Genomic DNA, 24,335 nt, shown 5'->3' with positions numbered 1-24,335 from the left:
TTTTTTTATGGTATGATTCTGACAAAGCATCGCCTTAAGCTCAGTGCATTGTTACTCTGTGGTCATGTTGCCCTGTTAGCAGTTCATTAAAAGGTGACAGGGCTAATGAGATGGAAAATCTTTCTTCTCAGCAGGGTTAGCAGCTAAACTCTGACTTCTATTGTGCCCATGTAATGTTCGTGTAGGCTGGCAAAGAGTTTTTATAGAAATGGAACATTAGGCTGATGGTGTTTTGTATGCAGGTGGGTGGTCCAGGTGATAGTGACACTGGTAACAGGCATTTGGCTTAGAGTGTGGTTTGGAATGAAGCTCAGTGGTGGAAATTGTGCCGTCTAAATGAATGTATGTTCATCTAGGTTTGTGTGCACCCAAACATAGCAACCATTCCTTGTCTCTATCCCCCAAGACAATAACTCATGTTTATTTGTCACATCAATTAGATGGTATCATGGTTACATAGCCTACTCAATCTGCAGGGAAGATTTTGTCTACTAAATTCATTGTCCCAGCTAGACCCATTTATTCATTTATATTTCATGAATGTGGTGTTTATGCTGCAGTGAAAGCCTGACTTTTTTTTTTTTTAATCCTCACTTGGTTTGTTCGGCAAGTGAGGTGTTTTCCTTCAATATAATTAAATATACATGTTAAGATTCAAAAGTTGAGTGTCACATCTGTCTTTGTGATACCTTGTGGGGCACCATTAGGTGTGCCCCAGCTGCATGCTCGGATATGAGAGCATAATTGAAAGCACCTGCCTGGAACACAACAGTGTCTTCCTGGGATAGGGCTCACAGCTCCTTGGTAAGCTCCCAAAGATCTTTCGCTCAGCCATCACTGCCCTGCTGGCTTTCCTCATTCATTTGTGCGTTTCATCCCTCACTAGGGTCAACTGAAGACACTTCAGTTTCCTTTTTTTTTCACCATGGAACTGTGAGTATGCAAATAATTTGGATCTTTGCATAATCACAAGCAGTGGGACCATCTGTTGTTGGCTTGTTGACATACTTCGTGTCGGCTTGTTAATGCTGTTTTCTTGTACGCTAGCAATGTATTTGTGTATTAACAATGTGATAATCATTTAACCTAAAAAGGATTCCAGGAAAAAAGACATGTTTTGGGGAATCTTCCTACAAAGAAGAATTTAAAATCTTTGTAGAGGGACTGAAATAATGGTTTAGACTAGAAAGCAAAACAGAACCATCATCCCTATTCACGTGATGTTTGATGGATGTGGAAATGATAAAGATTTAATATCACACTCAACAAAAGCTGCAGATCTTGGATTAGTGATCAGATGGCATGTGCTTGTTTATTCGGTTGCCGGTACTCACAAAAATACTTCCCAAAGTGCTCTTATACATAAAAGCTGCGACTTCTACAGTATCACTGAGTATTTAGATGGAAATGACTTCCAATGAAACAAGCCCTGATAATGTGTTTTTCTTGTAGAATGGGATCCAGACGCCAGAAAAGTCTTTTAACTCACCACCTCCCACTTGTCCCCATAAGGTAAGAGCTGCTTTCAGCCATTGGATTGAATAAAATAACCCTACGAACCATATTTGGTGAATACCCAGATGTTTAACATGTACCAAAAAGCCTCAGAATGAGGCAGTACATAGGTAAAATATAATTTTAGATTTATAGAGATAATAACGTAATGATTTAAATCCACCTGTACATATTGTCATCCCGCCAGGTAATTTCAGTCTCAGGGCATTGAATTGTTGCAAACAAGCCTGGTTGTTTTAGAAGACAGGCTAGTTCACCTTATAAACACTTGGCAAATTTGTTTTTTATTATTATTATTTTTTTAAACCCACCACAGTGGAGATTCTTTTTTCCTCCCAACATAACACATGAAACACACTTTGGAGGGGTTACGCTTTTGTGCTTGAAAATTTACTGTTGGACTTATTTGATTCAACTAAACTTTCTTCTGTTCCAATGTAATTCAAGCGTGAATGAGTGTAACAATTTGTGGATATTTATTCAATGTTAATTATTTCTATATGTGCAGAGTCAGAGTGATCACCATACACCAATGATGTCAAGTCTTTCGAAGCAACTTTTCAGTTCTTCTTCAGATTAATTCCCCAATGTGATAATGTGCTGCATTGAAAGTCACAGAATCTCAGTTCACTTTTCAGTGAATGCGTGTCCATTTTTCCTGCGGATGAGTGGTGGGGGTGGCACAGGGAGGAGTGAACGACCTCAATAAAAAAAAAAAGCTCAATGGAGGGAACCTGTCTGCAAGTCTTTCATTAACTGGTCAAAGCCGTGTGCTCTTCTGTAAAGCTAATGTATAGCTCGCTGTCAAAAAATGACTTTGGCAAGTGCAGAGTGTGGGAGGACAGTACAATTTATAATAATAAATACAAATAGAAATACAATATATTTGTACAGGCAGTTCTGAGGACTGGGTTTCAAATCCTGGCCCTGCCTGTGTGGAGTTTGCATGTTCTCCCAGTGCTTGTGTGGGTTTCCTCCGGGCACTCTGGTTTCCTTCCACATTCCTAAAACATGCATTCATTGGAGACTCCAAATTGTCCCTAGGTGTAACTGTGAGTGCAACTGTTCTCTGTTTCCGTGTGCCCTGCGATAGGCTGGCAACCAGTTTAGGGTGTACCCTGCCTCTGGCCCGATTACAGCTGGGATTGGCTCCAGTATTCCTGCAACACTCGTGAAGATAAGCGGCTCAGTAAGTGGTTGAAATGATGGCTATATTTGTACACACGTCTTTCATTTTTGTAATTGTGAAATCACAAGAAAAGAAAAGACCATCAAGTTATGATCAGAAGGTGACATGTCCTACTGTACATGCAGGGATGGAGCAATTCCTCAATAGATTATTAGGCACTCGGGGCAATACTACAATTGTCCAATCCCAAAGTGTAATAAAATGATGACAATCTAGAGTTGTTGCTCCTTTTCCGTCACTCTTCTCTTTTTGTTCATCCATATACTCATGTAATGGGCAAACAGTACATTTGTGGATGCAATTCTTTCCATTTTAACTGTTAGCAGCAGAACATATTCGCCCTCTCGTCAGCTACCATTAGTCTTTGTAATCTACACCGACCCCAAAAAGTGCCGGCATTGCAATGGGCCATCTGGGGTAATTTAGACTATCAATCAGCTCAGGAGGTTGTTCAGTGAGCGAGCAAATGGCTGGTTATGATTCATATGTAAAATAATATTCACATTTATAAGGGTTCTCTGAATGGAATCTGCTCCGTCTTTTTGCATGTCTTTTCTCATCTGTATTGTGTGCATCCCCCTCCGCCCTCTCCTCAAGATAGTGTAATGACGAGAGGGCTTTTGAACGTGCTGCTCTGTGATTATATTAAGAGAGTGGGATAGTGGGGGAAGCGGGATGGGGTTGGGATTGGGTATATATAATTGCTTCTTGACACATTGGCCAAATTTTGCAGTGGCAGAATCTCAGCAAAGATGATTAACGTCTGTCCGAGTGGGTGGGCCCCGCAGATTGTTCGGGTCCTTTGGTTTCCATAGTCTGAAGGCTATATACTACATAGTGAAAATCCCCAAAGTCTGCACATTGTTATACTACAATTATACTCGCATCGAATGCAGTGTCTGCCCGCCGCAAACGCTTTTATTCACCCGCCAAGCAACTTGCTGTCTTCATCTTTTTCTCCTCGCTCCTTTTATTTTCTCTGCTAGTTTTCTTAAATGGTCTCCTCTAGCAGGCAAGAAGATTAAGAGTGAAAATCTTGGATTCTGTGAATAATTGATGAGCAGGCTCACCTCAGAGCATCATTACAGTACAGCAGTCTGGGTAAGGGGTGAGGCTAAGATCATAATTCTGACACCAGGCTTCAGGCGGTAGAAAATTGTGTCAGTTTTTCACAAGGCTGCAACATGAAGAAGTGTTTCTCATTAAACCACAAGTAGTGCACAATAATGAGCACATACATGGATTTTTTCCCCCCACCAAATTAATAGCAGTGTCACAATTATGTCATGCTAGGAACGTCTAAAATATAGGCAAATAGGATTTATGCAAGTAATAAATGGTAGTGTTTTTATTTTTTCATGTGCAGCTAATTAATGTATTGGTGGTATTGTTGTATGCATTGACACATACATGCATGTTCTCTATGTACAATACAAAATTCAGTTAGGTGACAGATGGAGAGGGCAAGGTTTGGGGGTGGGGTTCAAGCATTTCAGATAGTATGGGGCCTGACTGTTATTCTTTTCGTGCCAGCTCAGAAATACTGAAGACAAATTACAGCTGTGCATCAAGATGTCCTTTCTGTATCCGATGTGTTTGCCCCACATATAAACTCCTCCCCTTTAAGAAATCATTCAACAAAAGGAAAGATGAGTTATGAGCTTGGTACACTGACCCACCCCCCGCGCCTCCTCAAGTGCACTCATCATGGGAAGCTAGTGTGGAGCATGTAAACACACCGATTACAATGAATACAAATGCTTAAAAAATCAGCATGCAGCACCATTTTAAGTCAGAAACTGACACTGAAAGAGGAAACGTTAATAATGATTCATTTTGTATAACATAAGAAAATCCCCGTACCGCCCAAACAAGAAGCACATAGAGCGATGAAGCTGATGTAAAAAGCATCCAGCTGCAGATGCATGGCTACTGAGGTAGCACTGGAAGTCTTGCATCCACTCGACATGTCTTGCATGGGACACAACTCTTCATGTTAGGTTGTTTCCATACATAAAAGGCTTTAATGCTCCAATAGTGACCATTGTCAAACAACTAAAGTTTGTAACTGCGTAAAAAAAAAAAAATGTACGACAAATGTAAAGGTCGTGTATTGCCTCTAGGAGTAGTGCAATGTGGTGTGTGTCACTATCAAGAACGGCATGTCTGGATCAAATGGGAAACATATGCGACGCAACCAGCCTGCCGTGGAATAAAGGCAGTCAGCCACATTCACTGTCACATGAACAGCCTACTCCGGTTTAATTCTTTATCACATGAACATCCAACATTGTGGGTGACTTCAATGTATGTAACTCTTGGCTCCCCCCTCAGCTGGAATTATGCATTACTACAAAAGGACAGAGCCGTCGCTTCATTGTGACGTAGGCAATGGGTGTTATGCCTTTTATATGTGATTCGACAACATTTTTAATTTATGTTTTGAAGAATATGCGTCATTTCTGTGCTTTCACCAAATGGGGCACCGTGGAAATGAATAGGACATTCATCCATCCATTTTCTTAGCCGGTTATCCTCACAAGGGTCACAAGGAGAGCCAGAGCCTATCCCAGCTGTCAACGGGCAGGAGGTGGGGTACACACTGAACTGGTTTCCAGCCAATCGCAGGGCACATGGAGAAAGACAACAGTCGTACTCACAATCACATCTAGGGGCAATTTTGGGTGTTGAGTTAATGTTGCATGTTTTTGGGATGTGGGAGGAGACCAGAGTGCCTGGAGAAAACCCACACAGGCATGGGGAGAACATGCAAACTCCACACAGGCGGGTCCAGGATTGAACCCGTGACCTCAGAATTGTGAGGCCAACGCTTTCCAGCTGATTCACCATGCTGCCAGGACATTCACTAAATATAAAAAATAGCATAATGACTTATACACTAGGATGTTAGAGGAAGTGAATCAAAATTGTGTCCGTGCTTCTATTAGTGACTTGGATGAAAATTATTATTATTTTGTTTTTAACAGAAAAAACTGGGGGATTATAGCTTTAACGCCCATAAACTTTACTGATCATTACTTTTCCTGAACTGCCTCAGATGGACTGATGCTTGGACTATTTCTAGTGAGCTACTATAAATGCTGTGTCCAGAGTCCAGACTGGTTGAATGACGACGAAATCTACTACAGCTCTTTGGTAATAAATTTCTAACTATGGGGAGAGTTATGTTTCAAAATTATTATCACGTATGTTTTTCAAATCTACAACTATATGCGCAATTTAAACCTGTTCTACAAATCTGTAAATGATTTTAACGTATTTTTAACATCCACAAATATATCTGCAATTCACCTGTATTTTTCAAGTCCACAAATTATTTCCACCTGTTTTTAAAATCCACAAATACATCCACAATTTGTGGCTTAGTGGACTCGTTCATTTATTTTTGACATGCACAGTTTTACAATTCACACATGTAAGAAGGTGCTCCCTCCATTCACTAGGCACCAGTGTTGCTGTCTCTGTTTGAGACTGCAAGAAGTCATTTTTCTAGGAATCTAACTGTCTGTGGCCCGACCCTGCTAAAATACCTAATAAATTGACCATAGCTAAAAAAGCTGCACAATAAGAAGTGCCTCATTAGTAAGTAAAACAAAGAAATCACCTTCCTCATCTGTCATCAAAATAAAAAAAAAAAACATCTTATAATTATTACACTTTTTAAATAATAACAGTGGCCCATTTCCATCCATTCTCTGAGCCACTTATTCACACAAGGGTCACGGCAGTACTGGAGCCTATCCCAGTTAGGAGCCAGAGTACACCCTGAACTGGTTGCCAGCCAATCGCAGGGCACATCGAGACAAACAGGCGCACTCACAATCACACCTAGGGGCAATTTGTAGTGTCCAATTAATGTTGCATGTTTTTGGGATGTGGGAGGAAATCGGAGTGCCTGGAAAAAACGCACGCAGACACGGGGAGAACATGCAAACTCGACACAGAGAGGGCTGGGATTGAAATCGGGTCCTCAGAACTGTGAGGCCAACTGGTTGCCAGCCAATCCCAGGGCACATGGAGACACACAACAGTCACACTCACAATCACACCCAAGGTCAATTGAGAGTCTACCAATAATGCATCTGGAGAAAACCCATGCAGGCACATGGAGAACATGCAATTGCCATACAGGTGGGGCTGGGATTTGTACCCCAGTCCTCAGAACTGTGAGGACCACACTCTAACCATTTGTACCACATTGCCGACAGACTGCCAAAGCCTATCCCAGTTACCTTTGGGCGAAAGGCGGACTGCATCCTGAATTGGTCGCCAATCAGTCACAGGGCAAATATCAACACCATCGCTGAGCGAGAATTTATCCCACGCTGCCCGTATCAAAGTCAGGTGTGTGTAGCACTACACCATCGGTGACTCTTCGCGTTACGTTTGTCTCAAAAACAAGTGTGCATCCCTGTTGAGCCAAACACGCACCGTCAACAATTCACAAGCAAAATGGAATATTTATAAATGGAAAATTATGAGAAATACACAAACAAAAAAATGTAAATTGCAGATACAGTATATTGGTGTATGTTTGTGGAAACCCTTGTAATAATTAGTGGATTTAAAGAGCAGGTATAAATCACAGCTGTATTTGTGGATTTGAGAAACGTGCAAATAATTTTGAGACATATCTCTCCCTCTAGTCAGAAGCTTATTACCAAGGCTCTATAGTTTGTTTGGTTTTCATTGAATCGGTAGGTACTCTGGACACAGCAGTAATAGAAGCTCCCGATAAACAGTCCAAGCATCAACCCATGTGATACAGTTCAGTAAAAGTAATGATATTTTTGTATTTCTGTAAATATTGTATCAGCATAATCAGCTCTCTTCTTTTTAAAATTTGTAATACCTTCTTTTTGAGGTTCTCATCATCCTCAAACGGTGAACAATGAAAACCCATCCAAGAAGTATTTTTTTCTCTTGTCCTGCAGTTTCCACAAAAAGGACTAATGGCATGAAAAATTCAAGAGTCTGTGATGAAGGAATATTTAGGTGTAAGTGTTTCCATCTCCGAAAACTAACCACACTCATATATTTAAATCAGACCACGCCTCCATAAGCAACAAATCAATGATATTTTATTAGAAACTGAATTATTCTTTTGGAAAACTGAAATCCAATTTCCATGGTGACTCAAAAAAAATGATATTGTGGCAGATTAATAAGAAAAGAAAAAAGCAACAAGACTTGCGCTGTAACACAATTACATTCTTACAGCAATTTCAATTTGCCATCACACTTCGACGTAGGATTTAAGCACAGTTCAGCATTTAGGTTCCCAGATCTCCTGCTCTGTATTTGCTCCCTTTCTCCTGACAGCTTGCACATGCCACGCAATATCTCCCCTCTATATCAACCTAAACCAATCAGGGATTTGAAGACCTCCCTTCCAATCAATTACCACACAAATCAGTGCACAGGCCTTTGATGGAGAATCATTTGTCAAATCAGCCCAGATGGCTGGGAGCGTGTACTCCGGTGCCACAGGCCAGATCCACATGGAAATCTCTGCACAGAATGGGCCCTCCTGACACTCCCAACATATTAATAGGAAGTCATTGTGTACTGCAGATCGACAGTCCAACCGCTCTGATACTCTAAACTGAAACATTTTAGCCTTACTCATAGATAATACCTACCGTGGTTCCATAATGTCTTCTCGTCAAACTTTTCAAAGATTTGTGAAACTAGAAAATTAAAGTTGAAACAGCAGGTGTCAAAGTAAAAAAAATATATATATATTGTGCTGTAATTTTATTATTTTTACTATTATTATTATTTTATTACATGCAACCTAATGTAACTTCACACCTGGAAACTGCACAATAACATTTGTTAATGCAGTTCTCTTATAAACATCCTGTATGACATTCAGACAGAGTTATGTGAAAGAATTCATCATGTTGATGCAATGTTTTGACATATATTGGACAATAAAAGTACAGTATTGTAATTTACTTACATTAATGCAATGTCACTGCCTAGTGGTGAAAAATACAAGCTCATTAGAGTACAAAATACAGTAAATAGCACTGCACCATGGAAAAGACAAAATGATGGCTGGTTCATTGGCGTTGCTAAAGAGATGAGGACAAACCTATACATTTATTAAACATGAAGGCATACTCCAGTGTACACGTGCACACACACTCACAAAGCCCAATACAAACATTTAAAGGTATTGCAGCACAATTAAAAAAAACTTTTACCCTAAGTTCCCCTTTCCCATGGACGAGCAATTCCCCTGGTAAACTTGCAACCATACAAGTGTTTGGAATAAGAAGAAAACTTTAGAGTCTTATGGTTAATGACTCTGACAAAGCACAAAAAGGTTCACTAGTTTGCATGCTGGTCCAGCCCAAGCTAGATTTCTTAAGAAATACACATCTCCAAAGTTTTGCGACTAACATAAATTGGGCCCTCTCTAGATCTTGCCTGTCAATAGACATTAACTACAATGGCCCTCAGTAGAGCGCACACCACCACCAAGGACGAGCGATCCTAATTTGTATCAACACCAAATTGTAGCTACACCTCCATAAACACTGATCTCCCGCTTGTTCCATTAAGATTCCAGCAGCATCCTCTTGAAAATGAACCATATTTTAATGGGTCCTTCCATAGTCTGAGCCCCATCCCTAAAATGTTTTATGGAAAGTGCTTAAGTAGTTTCTGCTATCAAACAAACAAAATGACAAATTAAATTTTCTTGCTAGAGAAAAATAAAATTAAAGACGAAAAAAAGATAAAAATTCAGAATCTAAAAGTCTATTGATTCGTAGATTAATCTTTAATCGTGACTTGCTTGAGACTCACAGTCATGGTGTAAGTAATTTAAGAGGTTCTTTTAATAAATTTATTAATGAAGTATTGTTCAAAGGATGGCATGGTGGTTCAGTTGGTAAAGCGTTGGCCTCACAGTTCTGAGGTCCCGGGTTCAATCCCGGACCCGCCTGTGTGGAGCTTGCATGTTCTCCCCATGCCTGCATGGGTTTCCTTCGGGCACTACGGTTTCCTCCCACATTCAAAAAACATGAAACATTAATTGAACATTCTAAATTGCCCCTACGTGTGATTGTGAGTGCATCTGTTTGTCTTTGTGTGCTCTGCGATTGGCAGGCAACCAGTTCAGGGTGTACCCCGCCTCCTGCCCATTGACAGCTGGGATAGGCTCTAGCACTCGCCACGACCCTTGTGAGGATAAGCGTAGAAGAAAAACGGATGGATGGATATTATTCAAAGTCTTCGTGTCGCAATGTTGATATGAAGTCTTATAAAATGTTTTACCCACAACTGTGTTTTATCTGTAAGCTGCAGAATCATTGTGAAGCTCCTGTGATGGAACAAAAAAATTGTTAGTTACAATCAACACTTAAACTTAAATTTGGCAGCTTTTTTAATTTTTGTTGATATAGCAGGTGTCACTGTGGGACAACTGTTTAGAGTGTCAACCTTACACTTCTAAGAACCGGGGTTCAAATCCTGGCCTCACCTGTGTGGAGTTTGCATGTTCTCTCTGTACCTGCGTGGGTTTTCTCCGGGCACTCCGGTTTCCTCCCACATCCCAAAAACATGCAGCGTTAATTGGAGACTCTAAAAGGTGTGATTGAGAGTGCGACTGGCTGTTTATGTACACGTGCCCTGTGATTGGCTGGCAACCAGTTCAGGGTGCACCCCGCCTCCTGACCGTAGATAGCTGGGATTGGCTCCAGCATTGCCGTGACCCTTGTGAGATAAGTGGCTCAGAAAATGGATGGATGGAAGGATGGATGGATGGTTTGAGACTTTCTATTTCTTATTCGCTGAAAATGAAGAAAGGTGAAGACAAAATGTAACAGAAAATTTGAATCATTCACTTTTTACACAGTATGTGATATTCACCAACGTACAAGTTATTTGAAAGCATTTGAAAATCTTTTATTTTTTTAATCTTTGGCTTCCACTGTAAGTGAAGTATGGATGAATGATGGGTGAGAAGTTCCTTGAGGTAGAGTGTGTCAATGCCATGGACACATTGTGGGAAACCAAGACTGAATTTGACCCCTTTATTGGACAAGAAGACTTCTTTTCTGTTTCATGTTTGATCGTACAGTACCTACAGTACTTTGTTACAGCTTTTTTTTTTTTTGTGCTCTATAAGTTGAGAGTTGACTTTCATCCCATGACACAAATTCTATGATTATTAAATGCTTTGAATGCCAGAGAGGAGAAAGGAAATGCCTGACAAAAGCTAATGGAATTATAAAAGTAATTTACCCCTTTGTTAATAATTACCTGTCTGTAACTTCACCAGGAAGAAACATGCTGCATTGCTCCGGATATTTTTTTTCCAACCTTTTGACTTTGCATATTTGACACTGTCAGGGTCTTTGGAGATGCAACCCATAATGAGATCATTTGACTCTGCATGCTAAAAAAGCATAAATATTGAACAAAAAACAACACATTACCAGCTGATGACTGTATTATGCTCACTCTGTGTGATGCAGTTCCAATTTTGCCTTTATTTGTCATGATTACTGCCCACTATTAGTGTAAGGCAAGGAAAATCAATATAATAAAGGAGACCTCAGACTCAAATGTTAAGGAGCCACCCTGTCATATGGGTCTCATCCCCACTGGTTTGAGTGGGGCTACATTATATGATTGTGTTTTGCTAGTCATGGATATTCAGTGGAAGAGTGCAGGGTGCAACTTTCTGTAATAAGCATTTACTGATGGAGGGAAGCACCATGCACTGTGAAAACCTATGTTAATACACTTGGCTTTGGCCGGTGAAACAGCGAGACTTTGAAAACACACACAGGGTGGACCTCCTGCAGCACACATTTGCCTGACAAAAATATATTAATATGATTTGTACTCAGATGGTGGAAATGAGACTGGCCATGAGAAGTTTGTTTTGGTGATGGAACAACTTGTGTGGGGGGTTCTCTTTACTCTTCCCACTCTTGACTGTTGGAGAATTATCAGGTTTTGCCAGATGGGTACAATCGTGTTATTCAGCAACATAATATTTGAGGAAGATCAGCACAGAGTTAAAGGACTTGTTTCTGTGTTTGATCCATTTTTCACCAGTGCTGAGTCACTGCACATACCAGCCGAGTTCTTTGTTCTTTCTTGGACCCACAGTGTGTGGGGGTGGGGGGGGACTGCCTTAGGTCGAAGAGTCTCAACGCACCATATCATATTAAATTTTAAATAGTGGAAATTAAGCTTTATTACTTTTACAGCGGTCTTTTGTTTCATTTACTGTATTTTGTGTTGGTTTGATTTTTTTTAATTGTTTATGAATGATAGTCCAGTTTGTTGCCAACAACTTCTAGGTGTACCCTTTGTGTCCTACACTATTCAAACTTGAATATTCTAGACTGCCCCTACAGTCAAAGTTTCGACTTTTGAATGGTGGCTCATCCCATTCTATGTGGAGTTTTATCTGTTTCCACTGTGCTTCCTCCCACATTTAAAAACATGCATGATATTTTAACTAATGACTCACAATTGTCCACAGGTGTAAAAATGAGTTTTTTTCTCTGTGTGTGCCCTGTGGTTGATATGCAACAAGTCCAAGGTGTACACTGCTTCTTCCCCAAAGTCATCCATGTGGAAATGCTGCAAGCAGCCCCGCATAATTAAATTGCATGGAAGTTCGCATTCAAGTCCACTTTACCTGGCCTTTTCAGACAAATGGAACCAACAAAGGCACAGATGTGTCTACTATAAGACTGCAACCACCATGTTTGATAAATCAATGATACCTGTATGTCTGTAAATAGCAAGCCCATTCTATTTTCAGATAAATAGGAGGTTCAGCCATTTTTAGATATTAGATTAGTATATATATTAAGAACAGTCAGTAGTGTTACATGTTGATACAATTATTTGGCTAGGCTTTGGCATTCTTATTCTTATTATGACCCGTAAAAATATTGATGAATTTGGCATTGGTCTCAACAGAGACAGTGGACAGAGAAGCAATTATAGCAGTGGTCAGAATACAATAGTTGTTTTGTGCAACGTGAAATGTCCATTGTGTTTGTTAAATGTTATGTGCAAACTCAAATCCAATAAAGTTGGGAGAGTGTTTTAAACATACATACAAATGTATTTATTTGCAATTTATGTTCAACCCAAATTTAAATTGAATATACTGCTAAGACAAGATATTTTATATTCAAAATGATAAACTTTGTTTTTAGCAAATAATCCAGAATTTAAAATTTTATGGCCACAACACATTCCAAAAAAACTGGGACAGATTGACGTTGTTACCTCACCTTTTTCTTTTAATAATATTCCAGAAAATACTGGTAACTGAGGAAACTAATTGTTGAAGATTTGTAGGTTGAATTTGTTTCCCATGCTTTGTTGATGTAGAGCTTCAGCTGTTCAACAATTCAAGGTCTCCGTTGTATTAATAATACACCACAATTTTTCAATGGGGGACAGGTCTGGAACGCAGGTGGCCAGTCTAGTACCTGCACTGTTTTACTGCGAAGTCACGCTGTTGTAACGTGCAAAATATGGTTCTGCATTGTATTGCTGAATTAAGCAGGGGCGCCCATGAAAAATATGTTGCTTGGATGGCAGCATCTGTTTCTCCCAAACCTGTGTGTACCTTTCAGCAGTGGCGCAGATCTGTATTTAGCGACTTTGGTTTTCTGAAGTTTTCCCGAGCCAATGTGGTAATATCCTTTACACACTGTCGATTTTTGATACAGTGTCGCCTGAAGGATCGTAGGTCACGGGCATTCAATGTTGCCTGTTCACCTGTGGGATGTTCCAAACAGGTGTTTAAGCATTCCTCAACTTTCTCAGTCTTTTTGGGAATGTGTTGCAATCATAAAATCTTAAGGTAACGATTATTTGCTAAAATCAATCACGTTTTTCAGTTTAACATTAAATATCTTGTCTTGTAGTGCATTCAGTTAAATACAGGTTCAACGTGATTATGCAAATTATTGTATTCTGTTTTTGTTTATTTTTAAAACAGAACTTAATTGGAATTGGTTTTATATTCTCATTGCCTGCCGAAATTAAAAATATATGGCTGGGATAGCTGGCTTTTCTGCCATTATTGTTCTTTAGTGATTATGTATATGGCGAATCATAATACTTGTTCCCATAATGAAGTTTAAAGTTAAAGTAGTCTCTGAAGCTTTACAATGCATATTGATTAAAATTTTATCTCCCATCATTCAAGATGAAGTGCAAATACACTCTTTGACAAAAAAAAATACATTTACATTTTCTTAACTGAAATAAGTAGCAAGTGAATTTTCTGCACTCTGTTTGGTATTTATTTGAAAACTATCTGTTTGAACCAAAAATTGCCACGTGTGTTTCTGGGTTCAAATCCATGCCTGTGTGGAGTTTGCATGGTCTCTCGTGTTTTGTACGGGTACTCTGGTTTACTCCTGCATTCACGGGAGGTTAACAATATTCTCATTATAGAATGTATCTTGCGATTAGCACACAATGTTAGTATCATGGTCAATGGTGTGTGATCCACCTCACCTACAAGTCTCAATTGGATGGGCACTATGGAAAAAAAAAACTATATAAAAAAATATATATTCAGAGTTTCTAAAATTTAATATAATTAAAACAATATTCTAAAATATACATCAAAAAAATAAAAAGGATGACCACTTTCCTGTATGAAGTAAATGTGGCTAGGTTATACACTTTTTATGCAAAATTTACACGAGACCGATAAAATATTACTTTCAAATATTTACGAATGACCTACTTACCCCAAAAGCTTCTTCATCAGTCATCTGAAATTGTATATTTTCTTCAGGAAAACTAAGACCGTGAAAAAAAAAAAATCTCAGGGAATAAAATGTCAGGTCACTGTGAGAGTAAAAATGTCCCTCCACAGGATAACTGGGGTCCACCTAATAAAATTGTCAATGAGGATATTGACATTCTTGTAAAGGGTTACAATTCAGTCAGAGACCTCCAGCTGAAATATTTTCCACTTTCTTGGCTCCTCAGCATAGTCAGTGTGACATTTGGAATTTGCATAGTAGTAAAGATCAATGTAACTCTCGGTGGCAGGTGTGACACTTATTAAACTCGGAGCACACCTTCTTTCCACATTTTTTTTTACTCTCGGCATAGTTCGGATACAGAACAGAGTGGGCACGCAGTGAGGGATGTGGTTAAAGAAAGTCATATAGTTCCTCAGCAGATGTTAACCTCGAAGAGCATTTTGTCATCTGTCTTCACTCAGTAAAATACCCGCAACCCTCTGCAAATCAGCACTGAATCAAGATCTCCTGCTACTTGACGCTGTTTGAAGTCAGTTGAGTTGGGATGTGACCGATAAAAAGGTAAAAGCATGTCTCCAAAACAGGCATGGGATTTTTCCCAAATCCCTTCTTTATTCCACAATAGTGTTTTTATTATCTATTTATTCTTTAAGTAACGGCTAATTATTAAGTGAGATGCATTTGGAATGTTGTCCTTCAAGCCATGCCTGATTTCAAGGGACAGCTTAACTAAAATCACTTTGAATTTGGTTGAAAGGATGTCTAATTGAATTTTGATACGTAATTAAAACAAGCAATAAATCAGCCCAGATCCCACTGCAACCCACATTTCAACACTCTTGAGCACTAAAAGCTAATTATGATGAAGTTATTATCTCAGCCAAAGGGAGCACTCAGAATGGCTCCTTCTGCATCGTGGAGAATTTCTTTGGCGAAGATGTGCTCAACCTTGAAGAAAGGTCATATATCTCATTAGGGATCATGTTCTGATGAATGTCACTCAATGGAATCCTGTTAAAATGTGCCACTTTAAAGCAGGTGATCATCTAGAGCAGCCATTTAAGATGATATACACTACATCTACATCTACTGTATCATCTACTCATGATTCTCTTAAAGTTGCTACTGCACATTACAACAGTGTGATTTATTTTTACACCATTACAGACTAAACATAATAAACACTCATTGGTACCCACATGTACATTACTATCTAGCCATTGTATATAACTCTTATTCACATTAGGGTCATGAGTATGCGGGACCCCATCTCAGCTGACTTCATGCGAGAGGCAGGGTACACCCTGAACGGATCGCCGGTCAATCACACACAACATACAGACAGACAACCATTAACACTTGCATTCAGTCTTCATTGAATGTAACATTCATGCTTTTTGGAATGAGGGAGGAAACCAGAGTACCCAAGCGCAGGGAGAACATACAAACTCCAAACAGGAAGGCTGGAGTCTGGATTCAAATAGCAGAGATGGGGAGACTCAAGTCAAATAACTTTACTTGAGTCGACTCGAGTTGGCAGTTTTATGACTTGCTACTTGTTTGCTGAGTACATCAGACCTGACTTGACTGTAGATTTGGTAGGCAAGAGACTTGATTTTATTTTGAATTGAACTATACACCTTGACAAGTCATCTCACTTAGAGGACGGAATCTGCATTCTAATTGAGACTGTGATTTTTATTTTTTTAAGAAAGAAATGTTTAGGATGGTGATGAGCACCAAACTGGCAAGACAGTCTGTGTTGTTATGTACTTGCCAGAGTGAGGTTGCTACCTGCATGAACAACAATAAAAAGAGCGGCAAAGATTATACAATTTTAATTTACATGAGTTTCCTCCGGGCACTCCGGTTTCCTCCCACATTCGAAAAACATGCAACATTAATTGGACACTCTAGAATCCCCCTAGGTGGGATTGTGACTGCAGCTGTTTGTCTCTATGTGCCCTGCGATTGGCTGGCAACCAGTTCAGGGTGTACCCCACCTCCTGCCCGTTGACAGCTGGGATAGGCACCAGGACTCCCCGCAACCCCTGTCAGGATAAGTGGTGAAGAAAATGGATGAATAGATGTTGCCCTCCTTGAGCCATCAACTTATCATACTGGAGTGGTTTGTGTTTCCCAATGATCCTTGGAGAAGTTGTCTCGGGCTCTAGGCCCCTGGTAGGGTCACCATAGCAAAAATATCCTAGGTGAGGGACAAGACAAAGCAGGACTCTATAAACCATGACTAAAACTAATAGATTGAGGTTTCCCTTTGAGGCCCCCCCTCTTGAGCCAGGCCTGGAGGTGTGGCTCAAAGGCGAGCACCTGGTGGCCTGGCCTACATCGATGGGGATCCCCCCGACACAGTCTGAAATGGCAATGTGGTTCCCTCTTCCCATGGGCTATCACCTATGGGAGGGACCATAGGGGTCAGGTGTAGTGTGTGTTGGACTGTGGCCGAAGGCAGGCGACCTTGGTCATCTGATCCCCGGTTAGAGATGTCGAATATCAACTCTCTGGCTGGGAAAGAGCTTTAAGTGGTGTGTGAGGTTAGAAGTTCCAACTAGTTATAGCAGAGCTCACCTCCACACACCCACTTAGGCTCCGGTACCAGTCCTCTTAAGAGGCGTTGGACTTTCTTTGACTCTTAAGGTGACCTTGGTGAGAGGTGTTGACCAGGTGCGGGTATACTTATTTCCCCCAACTAGGCGCTTGTACATAACCCCGGGTGACGAGAGGGTAGCCTCCCTCCCTCTACCTTTGGGTGAGAGGTCCTGACTGTTGTTTGTGTTTATGCACCAGACAACATTTCAGACACCGCCACCCTTTTTGGAGGGCACTCGCCGATTGTCTATAACAAACACCATGTTTAAGCGTAAGGGTATCCACATGTCCGCTTCACACAAGACACCGTAGGTCACAGTTCCATGATAGACTTTGTGGTTTTGTCATCGGACTTGTGACTGAATTTCTTGGACAGTCAGGTGAAGAGAGGGACAGAGCTGTCAACTTATTACCACCTGGTGGTCAGTTGGCGCCGATTGTTGGGGAAGATGCCAGTCCAACATGGCAGGCCCAAACGTATTGTGAGGGTCTGCTACGAAGTTTCAACTCCCACCTCCGAAATAATTTTGGTCATGTTCTGAAGGATGCAGGGGACATTAAGTCAGAGTGGACCATGTTCCACCTCCATTGCCGCAGCTGCAGCTTGGAGCTGAGTCTGTAAGGTGGTTGTTGCCTGTCGTGGCGGCAATCCCCGAACCCATTGGTGTACACCAATGATGAGGGATGCCGTCAAGCTGAAGAAAGCCCTGTTGAACATTTTTAGTCTTTGGGACTCCTGAGGCAGCTGATGGGTACTTGCCGGCCAAGCCGAATGCAGCTTTGGTGGTCGCTGAAGCAAATATGGAAGAAGTTTGGTGAGGCCATGGCAAAAGACTTCCAGTCAGCTTTGAGAGAATTGTGGTCCACCAACCAGCGTCCCAGCAGGAGGTAGCATTATACTGTCAACACTGTGTATAGTGAGGATGGGACACTGCTGACCTTGGCTTGGGACATTGTGAGTTGGTGGGAAGAATACATCGAAGACCTCCTTAGTTCCATTGCATCTCTTGGCTGGTCTGGGAACACCTCGGGATCCCCCCGTAAAAGCTGGCTGAAGTAAGTGGGGAGAGGCAAATCTGTGCTTCCCTGCTAATGCTACCGCCCCTGCGACCAGACCTCTGATAAGCAGTAGAAGATGCAAGGATGGATGGATTTTATGTTATCAATGAAGTCTCCAAAAGGAGGATGGCAACCTGCAATAGCGAGCAACTCATGTATTAAATACATAACAAATGTTGAACTTCAACCATTACTTCAAAACTCTCAAAGGCAGAATAGGTAATTTAATAGTTTAGCTAGTTGTTCAAACATTAAGTTTTGATGAGAATAATATTTCAGATTCTTGATGGGGAGAATACCAGAGATGGGGGCAGAGCCACTAAAAAGCAGCTCTACTGTAGCTGTTAAATGAGTGATGTTAGAAATGAGCAAGTACACTTGTTGGTAATTTTTGGCCACTAATCCATGGCTATTTAGAAAGGGGCTGGGTTGATTTAACATGGATTTAGACCGTTATTCTCATCATCTTCTAGCCAGTCTCATATACTTAATCAATTACATCCCCTGTGATTAAAGTGTGCTTTGGATGCCATGCACTGCACATGTAATCTCCTGACATAAGGTATTAAATGAATACTAATTATAACTTTGCAGCTATGTGTCTTATCATATTCTTTTAATAGCTTCTCTGAGACGACAAATTGGTGTGTCAGTGGAAGGGCATGCATCGTTTTGAATCGGTCAATATGTGTCACGTTGGCAAGACTGTGATTCTTGTTCATTGAAATAAAAATGTATAAAATGCAGTAATATCTCTCTTTGGTGTTGTGAGTCTCCCACAGCATTTTATTACCACTCCAATACAAGTTGTGACCCTGCCTCAATGCTATAAAATCACATTACCTTGAAAAAAAGATGGAAAACATATCACCCTCAATATGGTACTTTTATTTCTATGCTTTCTTTCAAAAAAGTATTTTATTGTAAATTCCCTCATTTCAGACCATTAATGTGACTCTCTGCTTTTAACAGAGACTTACCTTGGTTCTGATGAATCTACAGTTTTCACGGCAGCATGGAGATTTTTGGGATGGGGGATGAAATCGGAGTGCCTAGAGAAAACCCGCACAGGCACGGGGAGGACATCTAAACTCCACACAGGGATTTGAACCCTGGACCTCAGAACTCTGAGGTCAATGCTCTACAACTACACCACGGTGCCACCAAGTTCCCCCATAAAATCAACAATTTCTAGTTGCGGGGATTTTGCAAATCACTTTCGTGTATCTATTAAAACTATCAGTGTAATATTCTATCTTAGTTGCACATAGTTTTCAATTGACCTGCCTTTAAATGTGGAAACGCTGCCTAGTTTTGCCATAGTTAATACTGAGGTACTTGACACAATGATTCACCATGTGGTACGGTAGCTGAGTGGTTAGCACATCTGAGCAGTTTCTGATGACAAATAGAGCGATGCAGTGGTGCAGTGACAATTGTGAAAATGGTGCAAATACTTATAAATCTTAAGCATGAATGGTCAGTGTTGGCCAACAACAGATTTTCAAATCGTGGAGAGTGATGACACTACGTACTACAGTGAGTCCACGAATAGTGTATAATCGAAGGTTTCCTTTTGTTTAGTGCCAATAAGTACATCAATACACTTTCTACAACTAAACACCAATAGACCAGGAAATAGGGATTCTAAATCCACAATGAAGTATAATGAAGACCTTGTTAACCCTGTTATGATGAGGTGTTTTGTTTGAAATGGTTTTATCGTGCTAACAAAGGTGAGCTGTGTTCATCACAAAAGGGAAAACTACAGCAGCTTACAACATATTGCCCAAGTATTTATATGCAAACAGATAGATGCATAACCACACCGAAAAATAGCTCTTCCTCTAATCTGTCAAACAACGCACTTTCACCAAACACTTGGTCAAGATTCCAGTGTTCGTCTCTCAAACACCACACGCAGACATAAACGTACATGCAACAACACATAGGTAATCAAAAGACCGCACAGACATCCGCACAAAGTCCTTTTTGTACACAAGTGGAACACACGCCTTGTTGGTCAGATAGTCTTAATTTCAGTGTCAAATAACTTTAAGGCTTTGCGGCAGCCTCCTTTCGTCCCAAATCCTCCATTTTTCTCACCTTCCATGACCGATGACAGTTAAGGTCAGCCTAACCAGGCTGAGTAACTACCTCTAAGAAAACGGATCCACTTTTAGCATACATTTCTAACTACAATCAGTGCTGGCAACTGATTGCGTGTTGGTAGGTCACAGAGGAGCAGAAGATAGGTCATAAAGGCTGAGCAACGACCAATCTGTTCGAACACACGGGCGCACTTGTGTAAAAGAAGACGATGTTGACATCTTCCGGGGGTTTCCTTGGTGGTTTTCCATTCATTGGCATGATTGTTGTAACAAGACTGTGCATTGATCCTCTCACTTTCAGAGTTGGCACGATTCTGTACTAGACAAGACATGACAATCATGCCAACCTTTTTTGGTTACATGTATTTGCCACTGCTTTTGTTAATTACACTGCCTACAGGATGAATCTTTGGTTTCTAGATGCCCCTCATGTAGCACATCAAGAAAATCATTTTAACTGCCATGTTTGTTTTTTCATGTCGCATCCAACTGCAAACCCACCTACTATACATTCTCAACATCCTAATGCATCATCACTTTTTCCTCGCATCTCGGCTTCTTTTGTTAGTCCACAATACATGAATCAAACAGTCTTTGATGAAACAGGTTCTCCTCTTCCCTACATCATTGTGAGACAAGGCAGGAGCCCGTTTTGTTGTTGGTCTTCTTCCAGATTGCACTTTCTTGATTTTTATCATAGGGTGAGGCCACTGTGGAAGCCAGCTTGAGACCACAAATGATATTCTCCTCTTGGCCAACTCGGACAAATCAGACCACAGGCAATACACAGTTATGAGTAACTTGCCCTAAATATAGTCTTCTGTCCCTGTTTGCATTCTAATCTAACAGTCAACCATATTTCCAGACATTTAACAGGTTTATCTACACGTTCAAATCTTTGACTAATTCTTTGTTGTTTCTCAACCATCTTTCTTTTGTCTTTAGTAGTTGTTGTACACAGTGATTATTCTTTATTTTTGCCCTTCCCATTTTTCAGTACTCCATACAGTACCTAGAAGCACTTCTCTTTACTTCAATATTCAAACGTCTTCAATATTGTCGAGGTCCGAAACCACAAAAAAAAAAAAAAAAACTTAGACCCCTTGTCAGTTATTGGGGACTTGAAACTAACTGTTGGACTCAAACCTGGGGACTAAATCCCCTGTTCGTCGAGGACTCAAACCCTTAATTATCAATTGGGGACTCATACCTCTAACCGTCAAACTTGAACCTGGGTATTCAAAACCCTGATTGCCGGACTCGAACTGGGAACTTTATAGTAAGGACTTGAACCTTACCAATGGAATGTGGGGAGAGCAATTATGAATAATACAAAGGCAAGATTGTTTCAAATACAATACACTATATGAAATGTTCTGATTTTCAAGGGAATCTATTTTTCTCTACTGTAATTCTTCGTTTGGAGGACAACACATCTGTTTGGATCTTGAGGCAACAACTGACATCCAGAGCCCTGAGAGCCCCTGTCCTTAACTCTTTGGTGTGGAGGCAGTACTTATGCGTCAATCACTTCTGTGGTGTCCTCTGGATCGGTGATCAATCCTAGGATACCACTACTGACACCAACTGTTCTGAAAAATCTTGAGACCAGAAGTAAAGACACAATCTTGTCTTTGCGGGTTTTTATTACAAAAACAAAGAAAAGTCTTTGCAAAGAGAGGAAAAAGTACAAGTCTTGTGAGTTGTCACCCCTTACTAAAGTTCAGACTAAAAGTCCCTTCATTATATTAAAGTGAAAAAGATAAAACAAAACAATTATCTATATCCAGCTGCTCAGTTTTACACACGTGGAGCCTGAAGAACAAGATATCGATAAAGGATCTAGGGACAAGTCTTATGTACAGCATGACCAGGAGAGACAGAGGCCACAACCCAAAGAAGCATGTGAAAGTTGAAGGGAGAACTAATAGAATTAATATTTGAGATAAAAACGTGAAATTTCCAACACAGTAATTTCAACAGTGCTTACTGTTTTTTGGCTGAGATCTTTCAGCCTGCACAAAAATGAGCAGATGGCATGCCTGTCCAAGTTTTCTCTTTGTGACTGTGTATCATTCACATGTTAATTAGCTGTCGTTTTAAACTTGTGCTTTTTCGGCTTTTCACAATATGCATTCATTATTCTAAAAATGTGAAGTCACAGCTTGTATTGAAAACATTTTAGTCATACTTTAAGTTATTTGATGATTGAAAAAAGTTTCTTACAATATGGTCATCACAGCCGAGAGGTGTTAGAGTTCCTTTACTTTTTCTTACCTGCATTTTAGTTTAAAACTGCAAAAACATGCTAGCGCTGATATCTTCTAGTTAATATTTGATTTGAGCCCAACTGGCCTTTTAATGGAAAAGTCATGATATCGATTTTGAAATTGAACACTATAGCTTGGGTTACCATATCGGCCTTTTTGTCATTCCGAATGAATCAATTCTAACTGAAGATAACTTGTCACGTGTTCACTTTTGACATGATCTATTACCATTGGGTGTGTACTGTACATGTGTGTTGGATTTAATCAGAACAGCAGTGAGACATGCGCACAGTGACATAAAAGTCACATACTTTATAAAAGTGAAGGTCAGTTGTCTATTTAGCACACTGGTTGGGATTTACACTTTCATGAAATAAACCACTTTCCAACAAGTTCCAAGTAGTTGAAAATAAGATCCCTTTCACATAAGCGCTCTGATTAAAAGCCTCAGACAGAGTACCCAACACTGGAGCCTGGCACCATTCCGATTCATGGTTTACGCGACGAAAATTGACTCCTGATCTGTTTGACAAATGGACATTTACATCCCTATGAAACAATAAAATTAAATTTGTATTTGGCTGTTTTGTCATGACTGCGGTATTTATATGGAGCATTTTCATTTGCTTTGGGAGTCTAAACTGATAATATTTGTAATACTATATAGAGCTATACGTAAACTACACTAAGGTGCAGGATCTTTAGGAACCAAAAATTGTACTACGCAACAAACATGGCTTTCCAGACATTGTTTAAATATACCAACCTTGAATTGACTCTGGCCAGTGGATGGGACTTGAGGAGTGGTTCCTGGTAGTGAAATTGAGCTCTCAAACTTGTTCCGACTAGCCCAGTCCATTTTACCCAATACCCTAAAATTGGGCACAGCATCATGACAGGGACACAACCATGAACTACCATGAAAATATTTTATTATTAAGTCACACCCAGGTGTTGTTCTTCATGTTTTTGTTGATTCCAAAGGAATAATGTTTACAAGTGGGGGGCTTTCAGCGTCCCCACCTCCACACCACGCCCAGCAGGAAAAAAATCAAGCAGGGGGTGCGGTTTAGGGTCACTGAAAATTTCATCTCCAAAATGGGGAGCACATCAAAAATGTTTGGGACCCACTGCATTATAGTGAGCTGCATTAATATGGTAATATTGCATTCAATCTGGATTCAATAATATTTGTTTGATTCAAAGTCACACATAAAGTTTGTTGTCCCTTACATGGTTTTAGGGGAATATGGAGCATTGCCACCATTAGCACCAGCGGTGCTGGCTTTATTGGCACCCTGTTTGACAGTCCTAGATTGTGCCCCAAAGTCCATCGATTGGAAAAACACAACAGTGTTGTATGTATGCTTTTAAGGGGTGTGGCCTAATTTGGGATGTCGGGTACATTAAGAATGTAACTCTTGTAATTCAAACTTTGGCATTACATCACAAAATAAAAACCTAACTGAGTGATAGTACGCAACTTGGAAAACTCACAAAATGATGTGCTCGTAAGTCAAGGTACTGCTTTAGTGTAATATTTTTCATGGGTTTTGTTATTTAGTTGTTTTGGATAACAAGCATTATAAAATATCATAACATTCTCCTTAATTGGATATCTTTTAGAATGGATGCATTCCATAAGAGGATTGAGTCTATGTTGAAATGCAACTGACAGTGACATCATTCATGTCCAAATAATATACTCAACCAGGGATAAAGACTTTCTTACATGTGGTCATCCCTCTTCTACACCCAGCCAGAGGATCTGCCCTCAATCCTG

At 40.2% G+C, this 24,335-nt stretch overlaps 1 protein-coding gene across 1 annotated transcript in view; it reads left to right on the top strand.

Moving 5' to 3' along the window:
- The window catches only part of pcdh11 (protocadherin 11), a 225,023-nt gene that overhangs the window by 85,108 nt on the left and 115,580 nt on the right, over nucleotides 1-24,335 (top strand). The window contains exon 4 of the mRNA XM_061835510.1: nucleotides 1,453-1,512. Coding sequence (XP_061691494.1) covers nucleotides 1,453-1,512 — 60 coding nt within the window. The remainder of the gene's footprint in view (nucleotides 1-1,452; nucleotides 1,513-24,335) is intronic.

The sequence above is a fragment of the Syngnathoides biaculeatus genome, chromosome 11, assembly GCF_019802595.1.
Source record: "Syngnathoides biaculeatus isolate LvHL_M chromosome 11, ASM1980259v1, whole genome shotgun sequence".
Lineage (NCBI taxonomy): Eukaryota > Metazoa > Chordata > Actinopteri > Syngnathiformes > Syngnathidae > Syngnathoides > Syngnathoides biaculeatus.
Note: the sequence above shows the minus strand (reverse complement) of the source record. Positions and strands in the feature narration are given on the sequence as shown.